This window comes from Acartia tonsa, chromosome 1, assembly GCF_053477335.1.
Source record: "Acartia tonsa isolate MP-2025a chromosome 1, ASM5347733v1, whole genome shotgun sequence".
NCBI classification, from domain to species: domain Eukaryota; kingdom Metazoa; phylum Arthropoda; class Copepoda; order Calanoida; family Acartiidae; genus Acartia; species Acartia tonsa.
This window is the reverse complement of record NC_137260.1, coordinates 14,582,939-14,600,831: the sequence shown is the minus strand read 5'-3', so window position 1 is coordinate 14,600,831 and position 17,893 is coordinate 14,582,939. Positions and strand designations below refer to the sequence as shown.

General features: G+C 34.0%; 2 protein-coding genes across 2 annotated transcripts; both read right to left on the bottom strand.

The window, feature by feature from the left end:
• Positions 1 to 23: 23 nt before the first annotated feature.
• Positions 24 to 14,021, bottom strand: LOC145313494 (mitochondrial mRNA pseudouridine synthase Rpusd3-like). The gene is made up of 12 exons (XM_080152931.1): positions 13,881 to 14,021; positions 11,627 to 11,783; positions 11,236 to 11,334; positions 10,746 to 10,849; positions 9,826 to 9,924; positions 9,423 to 9,484; positions 9,037 to 9,121; positions 8,566 to 8,639; positions 4,182 to 4,245; positions 3,731 to 3,801; positions 3,235 to 3,367; positions 24 to 384 (listed from the first exon to the last, which is right to left on the bottom strand). Exons 1-12 carry the CDS (start codon positions 13,998 to 14,000, stop codon positions 241 to 243), a joined length of 1,212 nt encoding a protein of 403 aa, XP_080009057.1. The 5' UTR covers positions 14,001 to 14,021; the 3' UTR covers positions 24 to 240.
• LOC145313520 (U6 snRNA-associated Sm-like protein LSm4) lies at positions 14,021 to 16,744 on the bottom strand. The gene is made up of 4 exons (XM_080152963.1): positions 16,203 to 16,744; positions 15,485 to 15,726; positions 14,689 to 14,771; positions 14,021 to 14,480 (listed from the first exon to the last, which is right to left on the bottom strand). Exons 2-4 carry the CDS (start codon positions 15,608 to 15,610, stop codon positions 14,252 to 14,254), a joined length of 438 nt encoding a protein of 145 aa, XP_080009089.1. The 5' UTR covers positions 15,611 to 15,726; positions 16,203 to 16,744; the 3' UTR covers positions 14,021 to 14,251.
• Between the last annotated feature and the right edge of the window lie 1,149 nt (positions 16,745 to 17,893).

Below are 17,893 nucleotides of genomic sequence, written 5' to 3'. Positions count from 1 at the left end.
GTTCTCTAAGCAATTTTAGTTCATTTTATCTGAAATTTGTTTGAGAATGATTTTATTGGTAAAAAAAAATTAGGTATAAGAATTAAAAAAAAGGGAAAAAGAGTAAATTAATTGTAATCTTGAAGTAAAAAAATGGGATAGGGGAAAAAGTTTTTTTAATAATTCAAATCTTCTTTCTTTCATATAAATGCCACCTATTATTCAGGAAAGATAAAAATACATTTTTGCCTGTTACAAATATCACAAAACTTTAATAACATTTTCATCCAATATTTCAACTGGTTTTGTTTTCTTCTTTGGTTTAATTTTAGCTCCATACTGAACAAGTTTGTCATCCTTCATGAGACTATCCATATCGAGCTTAATACCAGCTGTTAACAGGGTCTAAATTAAATATTTGTGTAAGTTGCTTTTAAATGTTTAATTTACCTAATGGTTTCAGAAAAGTTTTTAACTCCATTTTTTGTTCACAATATTCTTAAACTGTTGGTTTTATTATAACATTATATTACTGCAGTTCATTTTCATTTAAAGGGGGGGGGGGGGGGGGAAATGTGGTGACTCGTGCCACAACATACCAGCAATTTTATTTTGGGTGCTACTCCCTTAGTTTCAGAGATAATTTAATAAATTGGATGCAATCTTTTGGGCTGGGTCAGTAATTGCCCCAACTATTGGTATCTTTCAAAAAAAAACGGCGGCGGGACCGCCGCTCCCGCCGCCCGCCGCCGTTTTCCGCCGCCACCCAAAAAATTTTTTTTTTGCATTTCTCGCCGAATTAGGCAATTTGGAATCATTTGAGACCATGTTATTTTTTTCAAAAAATTTTCCCCTTACAAGCAATTTTTTCAAATTCTCGTATATCAAGGTATATCTTAAATACAGTACTTCTCCTGTGATTTTGAAGATATTGAAACAAAAACTTTTTAGGTTTGTAAGTAAAAAGTATTTGAATTAAGAAAACGGCGGCGGGACCGCCGCTCCTGCCGTCCGCCGCCGTTTTCCGCCACCTAAAAAAATTTTTTTTATTGTATTTCTCGCCGAATTAGGCAATTTGGAATCATTTGAGACCATGTTATTTTTTTCAAAAATTTTTCCCCTTACAAGCAGCCCTGCGGGAGGGCAGGAGCGCCCGCCGCCGTTTTCTTAATTCAAATACTTTTTACTTACCAACCTAAAAAGATTTTGTTTCAATATCTTCAAAATCACAGGAGAAGTACTGTATTTAAGATATACCTTGATATACGAGAATTTGAAAATAATCAGTTGAGGAAAGGCAGTCATAGAGAGAACATGTCTCTCTGTGCAAACATTAAAATAATTAAAAATGTGATACTAGTGCATGACTAAATTAAACACATTTCAAAATGAAACAATTGTGGCAAGTTTTTTTTTCAAAAGTACTCAGATCAACTCACAAACACAAAAGGTAAAATTAGTAAAATAAACATAAAACAAAAATATTATGATATACAAACTGAAATAGTAAATCTAAACATATAAACACAATATGCCCAATCCGCTGCTAATCTACTCTTACTCTTACAAAATCAAACTTTTTAAAATTAGAACAATCCTAAAAAAGAATGTTAAAATTGTTAGGGATGCACATTATTTGTCTGCAGGACAAGCCTTGATTAGAAGCTCCAGAAGTAAGTAATCCTAACTTAAACATCGAAAGAGAAATGGATACACACAGAAAATAAAGATATTTATGTAAAGTACATTCCTTAATAAAAATGTTAAATATTTCTTTATTTTCATATATAATAATTCATTTTAAATGAAATAACAACTTATTTCTTTCTTACGCAACAAGAATCTGCTTAATAAGCATATCAAATATAACATTCATAAATAAAAAGTTTAACATTTTAAATTTTTTAAAATCCTCTCATTTATTTCAGGAAAAAAGACTTGTTATCATAAAATAAATTACTTTAAAAGACAAATTACTAAAAATACTAAAATTACTAAAATACACTAAAAAAAAAAAACTAAACAAATACCTAAACTACAAAAAATGACAAACATAAAAATAAACACTATAAAAAAAATACTTTACAAAAAAATTACACTTTAAAAATACACTAGGTATAAAATAATACACTTTTAAAGTAAAAAATATGCAAAAATATAGACCTACATCAAAAAAAACTTGACTTAACTAAAAAATACTCTAACACAATAAAAAAATGAAATTATCAGCAAAAGTAGGTTTATATCAGCCTTCCTTTTCTCATCTCATAGGAAGCCTCCTGGTTTTCTTAAGCTTGGTGTAGCTTTAAAGCACTTTAAACTATAGCCCTGTAAATTCAAAACTGGTCAACTGTAAGACTCCACTGATTGAAGCATATCATAGGAGGGTGTTGACCATGGTCTGCATGTAATATAAATTATAAATTTTTATAAAATTGTAATCTTATTAAATGTAGATTCGAAAAGATATATTCATTCATTCATTCATGACTAAGTCCCCCCGCAGGGCTGCTTGTAAGGGGAAAAATTTTTGAAAAAAATAACATGGTCTCAAATGATTCCAAATTGCCTAATTCGGCGAGAAATGCAAAAAAAAAATTTTTGTTGGCGGCGGAAAACGGCGGCGGACGGCGGGAGCGGCAGTCCCGCCGCCGTTTTCTTAATTCAAATATTTTTTACTTACCAACCGAAAAATTGCCTAATTCGGCGAGAAATGCAAAAAAAAAATTTTTTGGGTGGCGGCGGGCGGCGGGAGCGGCGGTCCCGCCGCCGTTTTTTTTGAAAGATACCAATAGTTGGGGTAATTACTGACCCAGCCCAAAAGATTTCATCCAATTATCTCTAAAACTAAGGGAGTAAAATAAAATTGCTGGTATGTCGTGGCACGAGTCACCACATTCCCCCCCCCCCTTTTATTTTTAAAATAGGGATTTCTAGGACAATAAGGCATATTCTGAATGGAAGCATCTATATCATAAAATGCAAGTTTGGAGTACATTCTAATGTTTGTTTGTTTCAACTGTCTCCTTTTATGAGCTTTGCTTTTTTATGGATGTTACCCTCCTTGTTGACACAATAAATGTTCAAGTTAAATATAACCCAGACAACTACCTAATTCCAGTGGTGGGGGACTTTTTCTTGTACTAGCAAATTGCTTTTTTATCTTTTGTAGCGACTTGGCTGTGTTAATATTTCCGACGCTATTAACTGATAGTCAACGACCCAGCACAAGTTTAGTCCATGAAAATTACCAACCTGTTCAAAATATTTGGGAGGAGGAGCAAATATTGTGAGATCTTTTTCCTTGCCCAACCATCCAGGAAGCAGGCACCTCCAGAAATGGATGCACGCAGGTATACGGTATACTTCACTCTTGTGCAGACCAAATCTAAACAATAAGACAGAATAATAGCTAGAAGCATTATCGATATTATTATATTAAGGCTAGTTATTTGTAGAAGAACAAATGGCTTTAAAATTACAATTATTTAAAGAAATTAAACCTTTGAATGCATGACTTTTACCTAAAGATGTTAGGTACTTTATTTGGAAATGAGTTTTGCTAATCTTCAACTCTTATTCTCAATTACTATATAAGTATCATGCTGTAATAGTTATTAACAAAGCAAATAATAAGATATTTTAGTTAACTATTTTTCTAATGTCAAAAAAAGTTGCTAAGTAGAATTTTGGATTTTTTAAGGTTTACAAAGGAATTTAATTGAAACTGTCTTATAATTAAATAACTTACAAATCAAGTGTATTTTTGGTTAATATTTGGTTTTTATTTGCTTCAGGAGTTGAAACTTGATTCCAGGCTACCTAAAATTATTTTATGTTACAAAATTGTATATGAAAAGCTCTTTAGGTAGGAGTCTACCTACTCTTTTAATATAAAGACCCTCCTTGAGTTTTAGGGGGATAAATTTAAAAATAGGAAGACTGGTCGTGGTCATAAGCTAATATCATGTAAAGTAAGACAGGAAGAAAACGCTAAGTAGTTACTTTTATGAGATACAATATACATACATAGTATACTTAATGAAGAAAAATCCTTGGAACTTTTTCCACCGAAATCTCTCGCTAAATTAGACAATTTAACATTTGATTTATATTTTGAAGTCTTAGAACACATTACTTTGGCAATGGTTATTGGCCATTCAGTCCAGTCCTAATTAAAAAAAAAAAACACGATTATGTACCTTTGTGCCCATAACTTGTTTAACTCTGTAACTATAAAGATTGTCTCCCAGCACATGATATCCTCTAAAATGAATTCATAGAAATTATTAGGTAGGTATTGATAAATTTTGTTTCATTATATAAATGGACAATATCATTATGTTTTGTTTACAAATAAATGAATATTGAAGTAAAAGAATAGAGAGAGCACGCGCTATTTGTAATTCTACCAATTGGGTGAGACCGTGTGCCCACTTTCTATTGGGTCCAGGGGTGTATATTCTGCAAAAGATTCATTTTTTCCCTTGCTGCATTTTTTTAAATTTTTTTCCTCATAGTTTTTTCCAGCAAGGAAGAGGAAAAGGTAATATCCCCCGACAGAACTATGAACTTTGGCCGCTCCCTAGCCTATAACCTTACCTAACCTAAAATAGTTGTTCTCTGTCGGGGGGAGGGGGGGGGGGGGAAATATACCACACTTTTCTGGGATCTTGCCAAGTCAAGTATCAACTGTGGGGAATACCAAAGGATGACTCCATGCAAAATTTGAGCCGGATCCGGCCAAAACCGGCCGTGATATTTATAAAAAAACGTTTTTTTTCCGGTTATTAGAGGGTAATGTAAATCGATTCAGCTGGAGCAAAACCGGTTGGAGGTACAAAAAAATTTACTTCACATGAAAGGGGGGGGGGAAAATGTGGTGACTCGTGCCACGACATACCAGCAATTTTATTTTGGGTGCTACTCCCTTAGTTTTAGAGATAATTAAGTGAAATCTTTTGGGCTGGGTCACTAATTACCCCAACTAGAGGTATCTTTCAAAAAAAACGGCGGCGGGTCCGCCGCTCCCGCCGTTCGCCGCCATTTTCCGCCGCCGCCAAAAAAAAATTTTTTATTGCATTTCTCGCCGAATTAGGCAATTTGGAATCATTTGAGACCATGTTATTTTTTTCAAAAATTTTTCCCCTTATAACCAACCCTGCAGGGGGACTTAAGTCATTTTTTTCAAATTCTCGTTTATTAAGGTATATCTTAAATTCAGTGCCTCTCCAAAGCTTTTAAAGATATTGAGACAAAACCTTTTGAGGTAAATCAGTAAAAAATATTTGAATAAAAAATGGCGGCGGTACCGCCGCTCCCGCCGTCCACCGCCATTTTCCGCCGCCGCCGCCAAAATTTTTTTTATTGCATTTCTCGCCGAATTAGTCAATTTGGAATCATTTGAGACCATGTTATTTTTTTCAAAAATTTTTCCCCTTATAACCAACCCTGCAGGGGGACTCAGTCATTTTTTTCAAATTCTCGTTTATTAAGGTATATCTTAAATTCAGTGCCTCTCCTAAGCTTTTAAAGATATTGAAACAAAATCTTTTGAGGTAAATCAGTAAAAAATATTTGAATAAAAAATGGCGGCGGTACCGCCGCTCCCGCCGTCCACCGCCATTTTCCGCCGCCGCCGCCAAAATTTTTTTTATTGCATTTCTCGCCGAATTAGTCAATTTGGAATCATTTGAGACCATGTTATTTTTTTCAAAAATTTTTCCCCTTATAACCAACCCTGCAGGGGGACTCAGTCATTTTTTTCAAATTCTCGTTTATTAAGGTATATCTTAAATTCAGTGCCTCTCCTAAGCTTTTAAAGATATTGAAACAAAATCTTTTGAGGTAGATCAGCAAAAAAATATTTGAATAAAAAATGGCGGCGATACCGCCGCTCCCGCCATCCACCGCCATTTTCCGCCGCCCACAGGACGGCTTGTAAGGGGAAAAATTTTTGAAAAAAATAATATGGTCTCAAATGATTCCAAATTGCCTAATTCGGCGAGAAATGCAATAAAAAAAATTTTGGCGGCGGCGGAAAATGGCGGTGGACGGCGGGAGCGGCGGACCCGCCGCCGTTTTTTTTTGAAAGATACCTCTAGTTGGGGTAAAAAATGGCGGCGATACCGCCGCTCCCGCCATCCACCGCCATTTTCCGCCGCCCACAGGACGGCTTGTAAGGGGAAAAATTTTTGAAAAAAATAACATGGTCTCAAATGATTCCAAATTGCCTAATTCGGCGAGAAATGCAATAAAAAAAATTTTGGCGGCGGCGGCGGAAAATGGCGGTGGACGGCGGGAGCGGCGGTATCGCCGCCATTTTTTATTCAAATATTTTTTACTGATCTACCTCAAAAGGTTTTGTCTCAATATCTTTAAAATAACATAAAAAATGAAATTATCAGCAAAAGTAGGTTTATATCAGCCTTCCTTTTCTCATCTCATAGGAAGCCTCCTGGTTTTCTTAAGCTTGGTGTAGCTTTAAAGCACTTTAAACTATAGCCCTGTAAATTCAAAACTGGTCAACTGTAAGACTCCACTGATTGAAGCATATCATAGGAGGGTGTTGACCATGGTCTGCATGTAATATAAATTATAAATTTTTATAAAATTGTAATCTTATTAAATGTAGATTCGAAAAGATATATTCATTCATTCATTCATGACTAAGTCCCCCTGCAGGGTTGGTTATAAGGGGAAAAATTTTTGAAAAAAATAACATGGTCTCAAATGATTCCAAATTGCCTAATTCGGCGAGAAATGCAATAAAAAAATTTTTTTTGGCGGCGGCGGAAAATGGCGGCGAACGGCGGGAGCGGCGGACCCGCCGCCGTTTTTTTTGAAAGATACCTCTAGTTGGGGTAATTAGTGACCCAGCCCAAAAGATTTCACTTAATTATCTCTAAAACTAAGGGAGTAGCACCCAAAATAAAATTGCTGGTATGTCGTGGCACGAGTCACCACATTTTCCCCCCCCCCCCTTTAGCCATTGCAATTGCCTACAAAAATGTACTTCAGCATCAACTTAATTGGACAACTCCCCTCCTAAATGTCCATTAAAACTATGGAAACGGTAAAAATCGCCAAAAATCACGCCTTCGGCGGCGAATAACGGCTAAACGGTCAGCCGGAGGCGAATCAAACATAAGTAAAGAAATGTGCGCCTCAAAAAGTTGTTCTACATCAAAGAGATGCTTGAAGTCTCTAAACGACTCCTTCCCCTCCTTTAAGGGGAAAAACTGAAAAAACGTGATTTTCAAAAGTATGCCCACTTTGTGGGTGTGGGGGCACTGAACCCGTCACCCCAGGGTCACCATATATAAAGTCTAGGCGGCCCACAATGTTGAATTTTCACCAAGTGAAAGTCTTGTGTCATTATCTCTTATGAGTAAAAAGTTATTAATTAATTAAAATTTCAAATTGTGATTTTTTGATGGATTTCTTTGATGAAATGACAGGCTGGTCAATTTTTAGGCCATTTTTTGCGGTTTTCGGCCCGCCACGCCCAAACGGTTTTCTAAGAAAAAACAAATCCTGGATTAGATGAAGCACGACGTCGCTGCGCGCCGTCAAAAATCCCTAGACCTCACAAATAACCAGACTTAGGTTGGGCAAAAGGTCCCGTGAGATTATCTCAAACCGTTTGGGTGTGGAGGGCCGAAAACCGCAAAAAATGGCCTAAAAATTGATCAGCCTGTCATTTCATCAGAGAAATCCAACAAAAAATCACAATTTGAAATTTTAATTAATTAATAACTTTTCTCTCATAAGAGATAATGACACGAGACTTTCACTTGGTGAAAATTCAGCATTGTGGGCCGCCTAGACTTTATATTTGGTTTTCCCCCTTAAAGGAGACTTCAAGCATCTCTTTGATGTTGAACAACTTTTTGAGGCGCACATTTCTTTACTTATGTTTGATTCGCCTCCGGCTGACCGTTTAGCCGTTATTCGCCGCCGAAGGCGTGGTTTTGGCAATTTTTGCCGTTTCCGAGGTTTTAATGGACATTTAGGAGGGGAAAGAGTTGTCCAATTAAGTTGATGCTAAAGTACATTTTTGTAGGCAATTGCATTAGCTAAATTTCATGTAAAGTAAAATTTTTTGTACCTCAAACCGGTTTTGCTCCAGCTGAATCGATTTACAGATACCCTCTAATAACCAGAAAAACCGGCTTTTTTTTATAAAAATCACGGCCGGTTTTGGCCGGTTCCGGCTCAAATTTTGCATGGAGTCATCCTTTGGTATTCCCCACAGTTGATACTTGACTTGGCATGATCCAAGAAAAGTGTGGTATATCTAGGGGGGGGGGGGAGGGGTGTTCTCAAATTTCAAAATTAAAAAAAAAAATTCTAAGAGGATAACGCCAAATGCTTTCAGTCCTCATAATTTTTACATTCCCCCCCCCCCCCCCCCAACCACATATTTTTTATTGCTTAGATTTATGTTGAATTGCCCAAAAAGTAGGTTTAACATCAATGTGATTATTCTTTTTTTCTTTAGGAGGTTACTAACTTGAACATTGGACAAATAACAGGCCATAAGTAGGTATATAGAATCTTTTTTTTTTAAGTGATTAAACTTACTGGTGTGCTAAGTAGACTCGTATTAAATGATTCTTCGTTTTACTTGGACTTACACTTAGCAGTGTTAATGGTATCTAAAAAGAGAATAAATTAAGATTGGACATGGTACATAAAAAAAACTTGGAACATTTATAAGATTGCTAGATATTTTACAAATAGGTAGATAATAAAGAACTATAATCTATGGTATTAACTTAAACTGTCTATTTTGTATAGCAGACAAGTAGGCGGTTTTTCCTTATATTATCTAGATCACAAACGAATTCTTTCATACCTACTTGACTTTTTTTCAAGGACTTAGGAATGGTTGGATAAACTTAAATTGAAATAAATATTTTCAAAAATGACAACAAAGTTATGGGTTTGGAGGTTAAGCATAAGATTTAAATGAAAGCATATACAAGTAACTTTAAGTGAATCTTACAACATCTATGGCTCTAGGGGCGCTCTAGGGAATTGTTTTTTTCTAACCTTGTTAGATTTATTTACTGTAGTAACATGAATGTGTCTCAGATTTTGTTGCTTTTGAAGTCGTTGCCAATGATTGGGTATTTCTCTAAACAAAAAATAAAAGAATTAATTACGTGTATTTTTTCTAACTTAAACATTGAGAGATTTTATATCAATCTATATATAATATAGCCAAGCATAGCCATCACATAAAGGGGGGGGGGGGGGTTCGTGTTTATGTTTGACTTTAGGTCAGGTTAGGATAGGTTATAAAGGTTACAGGATAGCCTTGAGGGTTTGGGATAAAGAATCCGCCCTTCTTTTCAATATTTTCAAAAATCAAATTGTGGGGGCGGGGTCTTAGTCTGCGCTCGGAACAATTGATAAAAAGAACAATAAAAACTTACTTGACAATAACAGGCTCCTTTGGAGTATCAGAAAACAAAGATTTGTCTCCTGTCTTCATTTCCTGAAATTATTAGGAAGTTTAAAACATGAATAGAATAAATTTGATGAAAACATATGATCTAATTGCTATATATTCCACACAAAAAAAGAAACAGAAATCCTTTTAATTTTATTATAATATACGTGTAGTTTATAAGATTTTAATTCTTTATTTGAATGAAAGTTAATAGAAAACATTAATCCAAAACTATATGATTAAATATATATAACATTCCCTTTTTTACCAAAGGCGATTTCTCTTGGGAACGAGTGAGGTAGCCTCAAAAATATTTTTAAACCTTAAGCTAAACGCAGAGAGACAAATAAACAAACATCCTGTTACTTCTATTATTTATGGATTACCTTTAATTCAACAGCAAAGTCATCAATTAAATTAAGATTTGCATGTCCATTAACAATAGTTAGATAACTATCAGGCAACCAGCGTTCGGTTCTTTTCCTATTTGAATTGTTGCTTTGAATTTTAAAATTAGTTTGTTTTCGAAACAATATGATTAAGGTTCCTAAACATGGGGGGGGGGGGGAGTTTTGACACATTTGCGTAAACCTGGTACCTAGGCTTTATCTTTGGACTGAGAGGATAGGTTATTTAAGATAAAATCATTCTTATATGATGAAGTTTTAAGATTTTTTGGGTAGACCTTCAGGTTCCGGAGCTGCAGGCCTCCAGGTGGTCTCTGCACAGGTAAAATTGAAAAAAAAATTTAAGTTATGAAATAAAACAAAATAGGTATGCATCTTTTTTCTTCAAATATGTAAATAATATTTAAAAAGATGCATATTTTGTTTTATAAGTTGACCTGTAACTTTAAAAAAATAATTTTTTTTCATTTTTACCTGTACAGAGACCACCTGGAGGCCTGCAGCTCCGGAACCTGGAGGTCTATCCAAAAAATCTTAAAACTTCGTGAAATTCATCATATAAGAATGATTTTATCTTTTATAACCTATCCTCTCAGTCTAAAGATAAAGCCTAGGTACCAGGTATACGCAAATGTGATAAAACTCAACCCCCCTTGTTTTTAACAAAATATAATTTTATTGAAATAAACCAAGAAAAGCTTTATGGAAATATTACTTCTAAGCGACTATTATTAAATAATATGTATTCTTTTTACTGCGTCTTATGAATGCTTTTATTGTAATTAACACAGATAATAACAAAATTATAGTTGATAAGAGTTAAAGGTCTAATAGATTTATTTAGGCATTTAGATATTTAATTCGAAAACTATTTTCATTATTTTCAAAGCACTATTCCTTTGTTTATGCTTCTCAAACATTTTCTTTGCTCCTTTGTTAGGAGGAGCTAATAGAGTAACTCCACTAGTGTATCTATCTGGGATTTTTATTATCTCCAGTTTCTCTAAATATAATAGTTCATTAGATGAAATTAAATAAAGATATGATAAGGGGAGGGTTGGAAAAATGTATTGTAACTTAAATTGTAAGCTTTATGAACACGTTATCTCATTCGTTGAGTTAAAACAAAGGAATCTTTTTAAATTCTAGATGGGTGGTACATAAGTTTGTCCAAACTTTTAATCCAATAATATGAATCCAATGGGAAAATTTTTGATCATAATTGTCATATTGTCTTATCCCTTTCTTATGATACATGGGTAGGTATCATAAACGCACACTCGAAATATTTTGAACCTTGTACCTCTATGTAACATACAGAAGGGTATAAGTACCTGCCAGAGCATAAATAAAGATTGCCAGGGAAATTTTGAAATGCACATGTGTTACCTATTTCTAATCTTTCTGCGAGGTCAGGTAGACAATCTTCCAGACAGAATTCACTGTCTTTAGGCTTATACTTGGCTAGTCCATAGGGTTTATTAATACCTAAAACAAAACATTCTTCATATAAGAGATAATGGTAAGGGTGAGGTAAAAACGGAGAGCTTTTATCCGACAACTGGTTAAGTTCTGATGTGCTTAGGTTTAACCGTGGAAATTTTAAGTATTCCTAGTGGCTTTACAAAAGTAACTCGCCCTAATCAAAACCAACTTAGGTACAAACACTAAGAAAATACCTACCTAGACTATATAATATATGGCACGCTGTAATACATCCTTATAATATCCAATATTCCTAAAGATTACAAAACAAAAAAAAAGTAATGAAAATTATTACCTATCAAACCAGTTTTATCATCCGGATTATTGTATACAATTGATTTGAACAAATGATTTGTTAAATTGTCTTTTGTTTTGAAATTTGTTACATTCTTGTAAATTGAGCTCAGAGTTTTTTTAGTTGCTTGTCTTTCATTTATTTCTGCCTCTATCTCCTAAAAAACAGTTTAGATTTTAAAAATGTAATATTCGTTATTATCAAATTAAAGCCATTTTAGTGAAACAGGGGTGTATATTCTGCACAAGATTAATTTTTTTTCCCCTGCTACAAAATTTTTTATTTTTCTTCCCCCCTTCTAGTTTTTTCTCACCAAGTAGGGGGAAAATGGAAAAATATTTAAAGAACTCTATATTTTATTTATTTTATCCCTCCTACCACACATTTTTAAAAGTTTTTTTTCACCAAGGAGGGGGGGAAATAGAAAAAATGTTTTCAGTTTTCTTAATTTTTACATTTTTTTTCCCCTCCAACAACCTATTTTTTATTTCCCCCCCCCCCCCCCCCCTGAGCAGGGGATCCCATGTAGAATATACACCCCTGTAGTGAAATTAACCTTTTATATCTCCAATGGGATCAAACATTAAAAAACATACTGTAGGTATGTTTTTAGTTGATAAAATTCTTAAAAATTATATCTACCCTAGTGTTATATGCAACTTTTAAAAATGTTTCTTATTACTCAAATCAGAATATTATATAAAAGTAAATCTATTACACTAGTTTGTCTCTATAAGTATACATAATCTTCATATTTACGAATAATAATACATTAGGCCTTTTGATTTTTTTCTTAATAAAATAACGACGCGATACACTTTGTGTCAATATCTCTTTACGGGGGGGGGGGGGGGGTTTAATGCAACCATCTCGTAATCAATGTATAGATGGCACTTAAAATTCGAATTTTGATCTGAAATTGTGCATGAGTAATCCTTGGTAGGTCTATTTTCCCAGGGTTGTCATATTGGGCGGGCGCTTTTGGGCGGGCGGTTTTGGGCCGCCCAATATAAGGTCCTTTTGGGCAGTTTTGGGCACCCCCTTTTAGGGGGAGAGAAAAAGGGGAGAGGGTGGGCCTATTTTTTGGGTGATATCCTTATACTAAAGTAACAGGATGTGTGTCTGTGTGTTTGTACCGAAGGATCTCGCTAACCGCTGAACCGATCGGGTTCTCCTTAACAGGGTAGCTTCTCATAGGTTCTGGGAAGGTTTATAACTATTTTGAGGGAGGGTACCACCACCCTAAGAGAAATTGCCCCTAGAAAAAAATTACACTCCCCCCCAAAATTTTTTTTTTAAACTAAAAATAAAAATGGGGGGAAGGAGGAAACCCACCCCTCCCCCAAAAAAATTATTCCCCCCCCCCCCAATTTTTTTTTTACTTTTTCTTTTTAAATCTAATATAATAATTGGATTATCAAATTTGACTCTCCCCTCCTCAAGTGCCCCTAGAGGCCTCTAGGGCCGTAGCCGCTAGTTAACTATATAAATTAGTAAGCTTTTTTGTATCTAGAGAAGGATTTCGCTAACTGCTGAACCGATATGGTTCTCCTTTCCAGTGGAGCCTTTATAGGTCCTGAGGTGGCTTTAGGCTATTTTATTTCTAATAATAAGTCTAGGTATGGTTTTAGGCTATTTTATATCCTTTTTATATGCTTTTTACGACATTTGCCCAAAAAGGGTGCCCAAAACCACTTTTGGGCGCCCAAAACCCGCCTAAAACCCTTTTGGGCAATTAGGCCGCCCAATATCAAAAAAAGTGCCCAATTCGACAACCCTGATTTTCCCTACATCGAAAAAAAAGTTGAAAAAGTAACGGCTAACGGCTCAGCCGTTTAGCCGTTTTTTGGCTATTTTTAGGGCAAATCTTCATAAATTACGTAGAAATCAACTTTTTGAAACATATTTTTGCTTTAAATCATGTGAAATGATACAAAAAAAACATTTTTTAGATTTCTAGTACCAGCAACTTCCGGCTAGAACCGTTTGAAAACGTTTTGGATCGGAAAAGAGCATTATGTGGAGAGAGGTTTCGTGATGGATTTCGCTTGAAAATACCCAACAAATGTCTAAACGGATGAGCCGCCAGCCGTTAGCCGCTACTTTTCCAACTTTTTGTTCGATTTAGGGAAAATAGACCTACCAAGGATTACTCATGCAAAATTTCAGATCCAAATTCGAATTCTAAGTGCCATTTATACATTGATTACGAGATGGTTGCATTAAAAACCCCCCCCCTTGATAAAAATCATACCTCTACCATCTGGGATTTGGAAAATTGTTCAACACTCAAACTTGAACTTAACGAAAAAGATCTACTGTTAAATTTTGGTATAGCAGCAACTTTCCTCATCTGAATATTCATTGTTAACATTTTAAGTGTCTAAATAAATATCTGAAAAGTATAAGGTACTTAAAAACTATTACAGCCGGGTTGACAAACACAGGATTAAAAAACATAAAGTGTAAAGAGATCAGGGATAGTGGAAGTATTATGAGAACAAATAGAAAAACAGGACAGATACAATTTCAAGTATTATATCACAAGTAAGTATCATCTGTCTGGTTCAAAAATTATTTTTAAACTAGATACCTAAACACTTTCCCTGACGGAAATAAATAGTTTTAATTTCTCTGTCCGCCACCTCTACCACCACCACCCCTACCTCCTCCCCCGCCGCCCCTGCCGCCACCTCCGCGGCCACCCCCGCCGCCTCCTTGATTACCACCGCGACCACCAAATGCCCCCCTGCCGCCTCTACCCCTGTTGCCACCCCTACCCCGGCCGCCTCCACGGGCTCCAGCTTTAGCTGTGATATCCTCCTTCACCATGTCTATCACTTCATCTGGAATTCTGAAAAGAAAAGAAGTTTAAGAATTATACAATTCATGCAGTAAGGAGCTCAAATGACATCTACCAACCCCTAAGTTTACAAGTCATATCAACTTTCATGATATTTTAAAAGAATTACATAACAGTAGAATAAAAAATATCTTTATTTAATCATATTCGTGTAAATAACCCTTCTATCCGATTAATTATTTTATGAATCTTTTCGTACCTGAGATATTTAATATTAGATCCTTTAATATAGCACTCTGGCATTCTCCAAAACTTATCACCATCTCGACTTGTACAGATCACCTGAATGAATATAAAAATATATGAATATAATAAATTACTAAGTTTGATCCAAGGAAGATATTTGTGATAATAAGATATATCGACATATTATTAAAAAGCTAAAAAAAAATCTTTTTATAGTAATAAATCAATTAATCAGTCACTAATAATGATAGGTAACTATGAAAGTACGAGAATGAAAGTTTACTTTTTGCTAGCATTGCCTACAATTAAACAAAATTGATAGACGTTTCATAAAGTTCTTAGAATTGATTGATTGATTGTTATAATTCAATGCGGACCAAGAGGTCCATTAAAGAAATATTACATTGTCTCAGGAATGAAGTGTCTATTAACAAAATTTTTCACTTTTAAAAGCGATATTTTCACTGAATTCATGCATAGAAATGAATATGGAGACATGACATATGTAGAGATCAAGTAAAACGGTGTTTTGTAAATTTAGAAACATCCTAGTAAGCTAAAAGCTTCTCTTAAACAGGTATACCTAAGGAATAAAAGTTCAAAGACCTTTTTAATTTTACACCAAATTATTTGATATTCCATCATATTAGATTTTTAAAAATGTATTAAAATAATAAGTTGATTTAACGGTCATATAATATAAAGGATTTAGTTTAAAAGTTTTAAAAAATATGTGACTCATAAGCTTTCAAGAATGTATCTAACTTTAGATAACAATATTTCTTCAAAGCTGCGCATTCACCACTAACCTCACGTAAATTAATATTCATCCAGTTATCACACGAGACAAGATGTCCATTGTATGTTTCTCCATTTTTAAGCTCAACCAACATGGGATGATTCTGTGCCGTACGTAATAACGATAAGGGTAACATTGTGAGATCTGAAACATGATTAGGTATTTCTAACAGCAATGTCCATAAACACAAAACCAAAGGTCATTTCGGAATTATCTGTCGATACATCGTAACAATTTTTGTTTACATCTTCGCTTCAAAAATGCAAGCATCCATATTCTACCTATACTTATTTAACACTATGTGAAATTTAGAGGAAAGATTGATTTTGTATGATACTGATTACCTAAACTATATATCTAAGGAATCATAAACTACGGAAACATCATAATATCATTTTATCCTACTATATAAAGTAAGCTTTTTAGTCTGTAACGAAGGATCTTGCTTACCGCTGAACCGTAGATCTCCCTTAGAGTGAAGCATCTTATATATCCAGGTAAGGTTTTTAACTATTTTTGGGGAGGGCATCTCCACCCTTTTAATAAAAATGCCCCCCCCCCCCAGAATAAAAAATATATTTTACTTTTTCTATTTAAAACTTGAATTGAAAATTGTGGGAGGGTCAATTAAATTTTCCCTAACCAACTTAAGTGCATCTAGCGTAGCCGCTAGTAATATATGTAGCATGCATTTAGCTATATAATTAAGAAATTGAATTTAAACCTACCTAATATAAATTATATTACTGGTTCCTAGATCAAAGAGGAATTCAAACATATTTAATTACCAACAACAAAATCATGTTAACATTAATTTATCTATAGACAAAAATAACCAAACATATACGAACTTTAATAATATTTTAGGAATTTTAAAAATAATACCTATAATTTTTGTTTTAACACCGGCTGAGTAACTGTAGTGGGCAACCACTAATTATATGATAATAAATTTATATCGGTTAAAATTTTTAAAAAAGCTTTTTTTAATGATTTCAATAACAAGTATGTATTAAATAAGAAATTGTTAAGATCACAAATCAATGAATTAATTTGGGAAAAAGGAGCTTAAAATAAAATTTTCCAAATTAATTAAAATTACAGATGACTAAATATTTATATAAAGCAGACTTTTGGCTCGTCTCCCCACTCCTGGTTGGATACAAAACCACAACAAAAAAATAATTCCCACACATTTTCCCTTCATCTCACTTTTTTCATTTTAGTAAGTTCATTTCTTCGTCCGCTTCACTTCATTCATTATCTCTCTCTCTCTCTCTCCTTTCTATATTTTCTCCAACCCCCTCTAGAACGAAAGGAAAATAATTGACAGAGCAGTCAACTTTTATTTTTTTTCATTTAAATTAAAAATAAGAACAAATATTTTATTATGTTAAAAGAATCTTATTGAAAAATTTAATTGAAAAATTATTATTAAAATAAAAATAATATTTTATATAAAAAGTTGTTTACCTGTACAGAATCCCGTAATTTCTATACGCGCGTCAAATGTCGTCGTTTTAGTAATATAAGTAAAATGTAAACAAACCCATTTGAATAAGGTTTTGCCTTACTAATTAATTTTAAATTTTATAGCTCAAAAATATTAGGTAGAAATAAAGATTTATAAAACTATTTTATTCGTCAAGTAGAAATTATTTTGTAAAATCATGTCTAAATTATTCAAATTAAAACACGTTTATTTTCTTTTATATTGATATAAAACCTTCCCAGGATCCTAGGTCGACCTATAAGAAGCTTCACTGAAAAGGAGAACAATATCAGTTCAGTGGTTAGCGAGATCCTTCGGGACAGACAAAAAACGCTTACTACTTTATATTATAGGATATGAAAATCTGTTTGAATAATATCATACCTCGAATAAAATTAGCAGCATCATTGGCCCATCCAATCACATTTCCAAGAGAGAAGGCTCCCAGAGTAGCTATAAAAAGAAAAAGTTCAGTGGCTGCTATGCGGCCAATTAATTCCAATTAAAAATGCTGCAATTTTAATTGGAGTAAAACTTGGTGTTTTTTTTTTCCACATAACTGAAGGGGAGAAAAAAGATAAGGGGTTGTGGAGAAATTTTCCTTTAGAATTATTTGTCAGAATCACATTCAATTTTTCCTGGAAAAGATAATCTATGATCAAAGGTAGATTGGTGTCTCTCTATCTGGTGCTAATGGCTTGATTAACAGATTCTGGCTTTAGATTCCTACTGGTTCTGTTTTAAGCTATTTTTTTCATGATGCAGTTCCTAGATGCTAGGGTCAAAGCAATAGGTAGATCATAACTTTTTTACATGTCCAAATCATGCATAACTATTAAGTTAATTAATTTGAGATCTTGAGACGAAAAGTTTATTGCCCTTTTACCTTAATCTTATGGATTAAAATTTCTTAAAAGGCCAATAAAC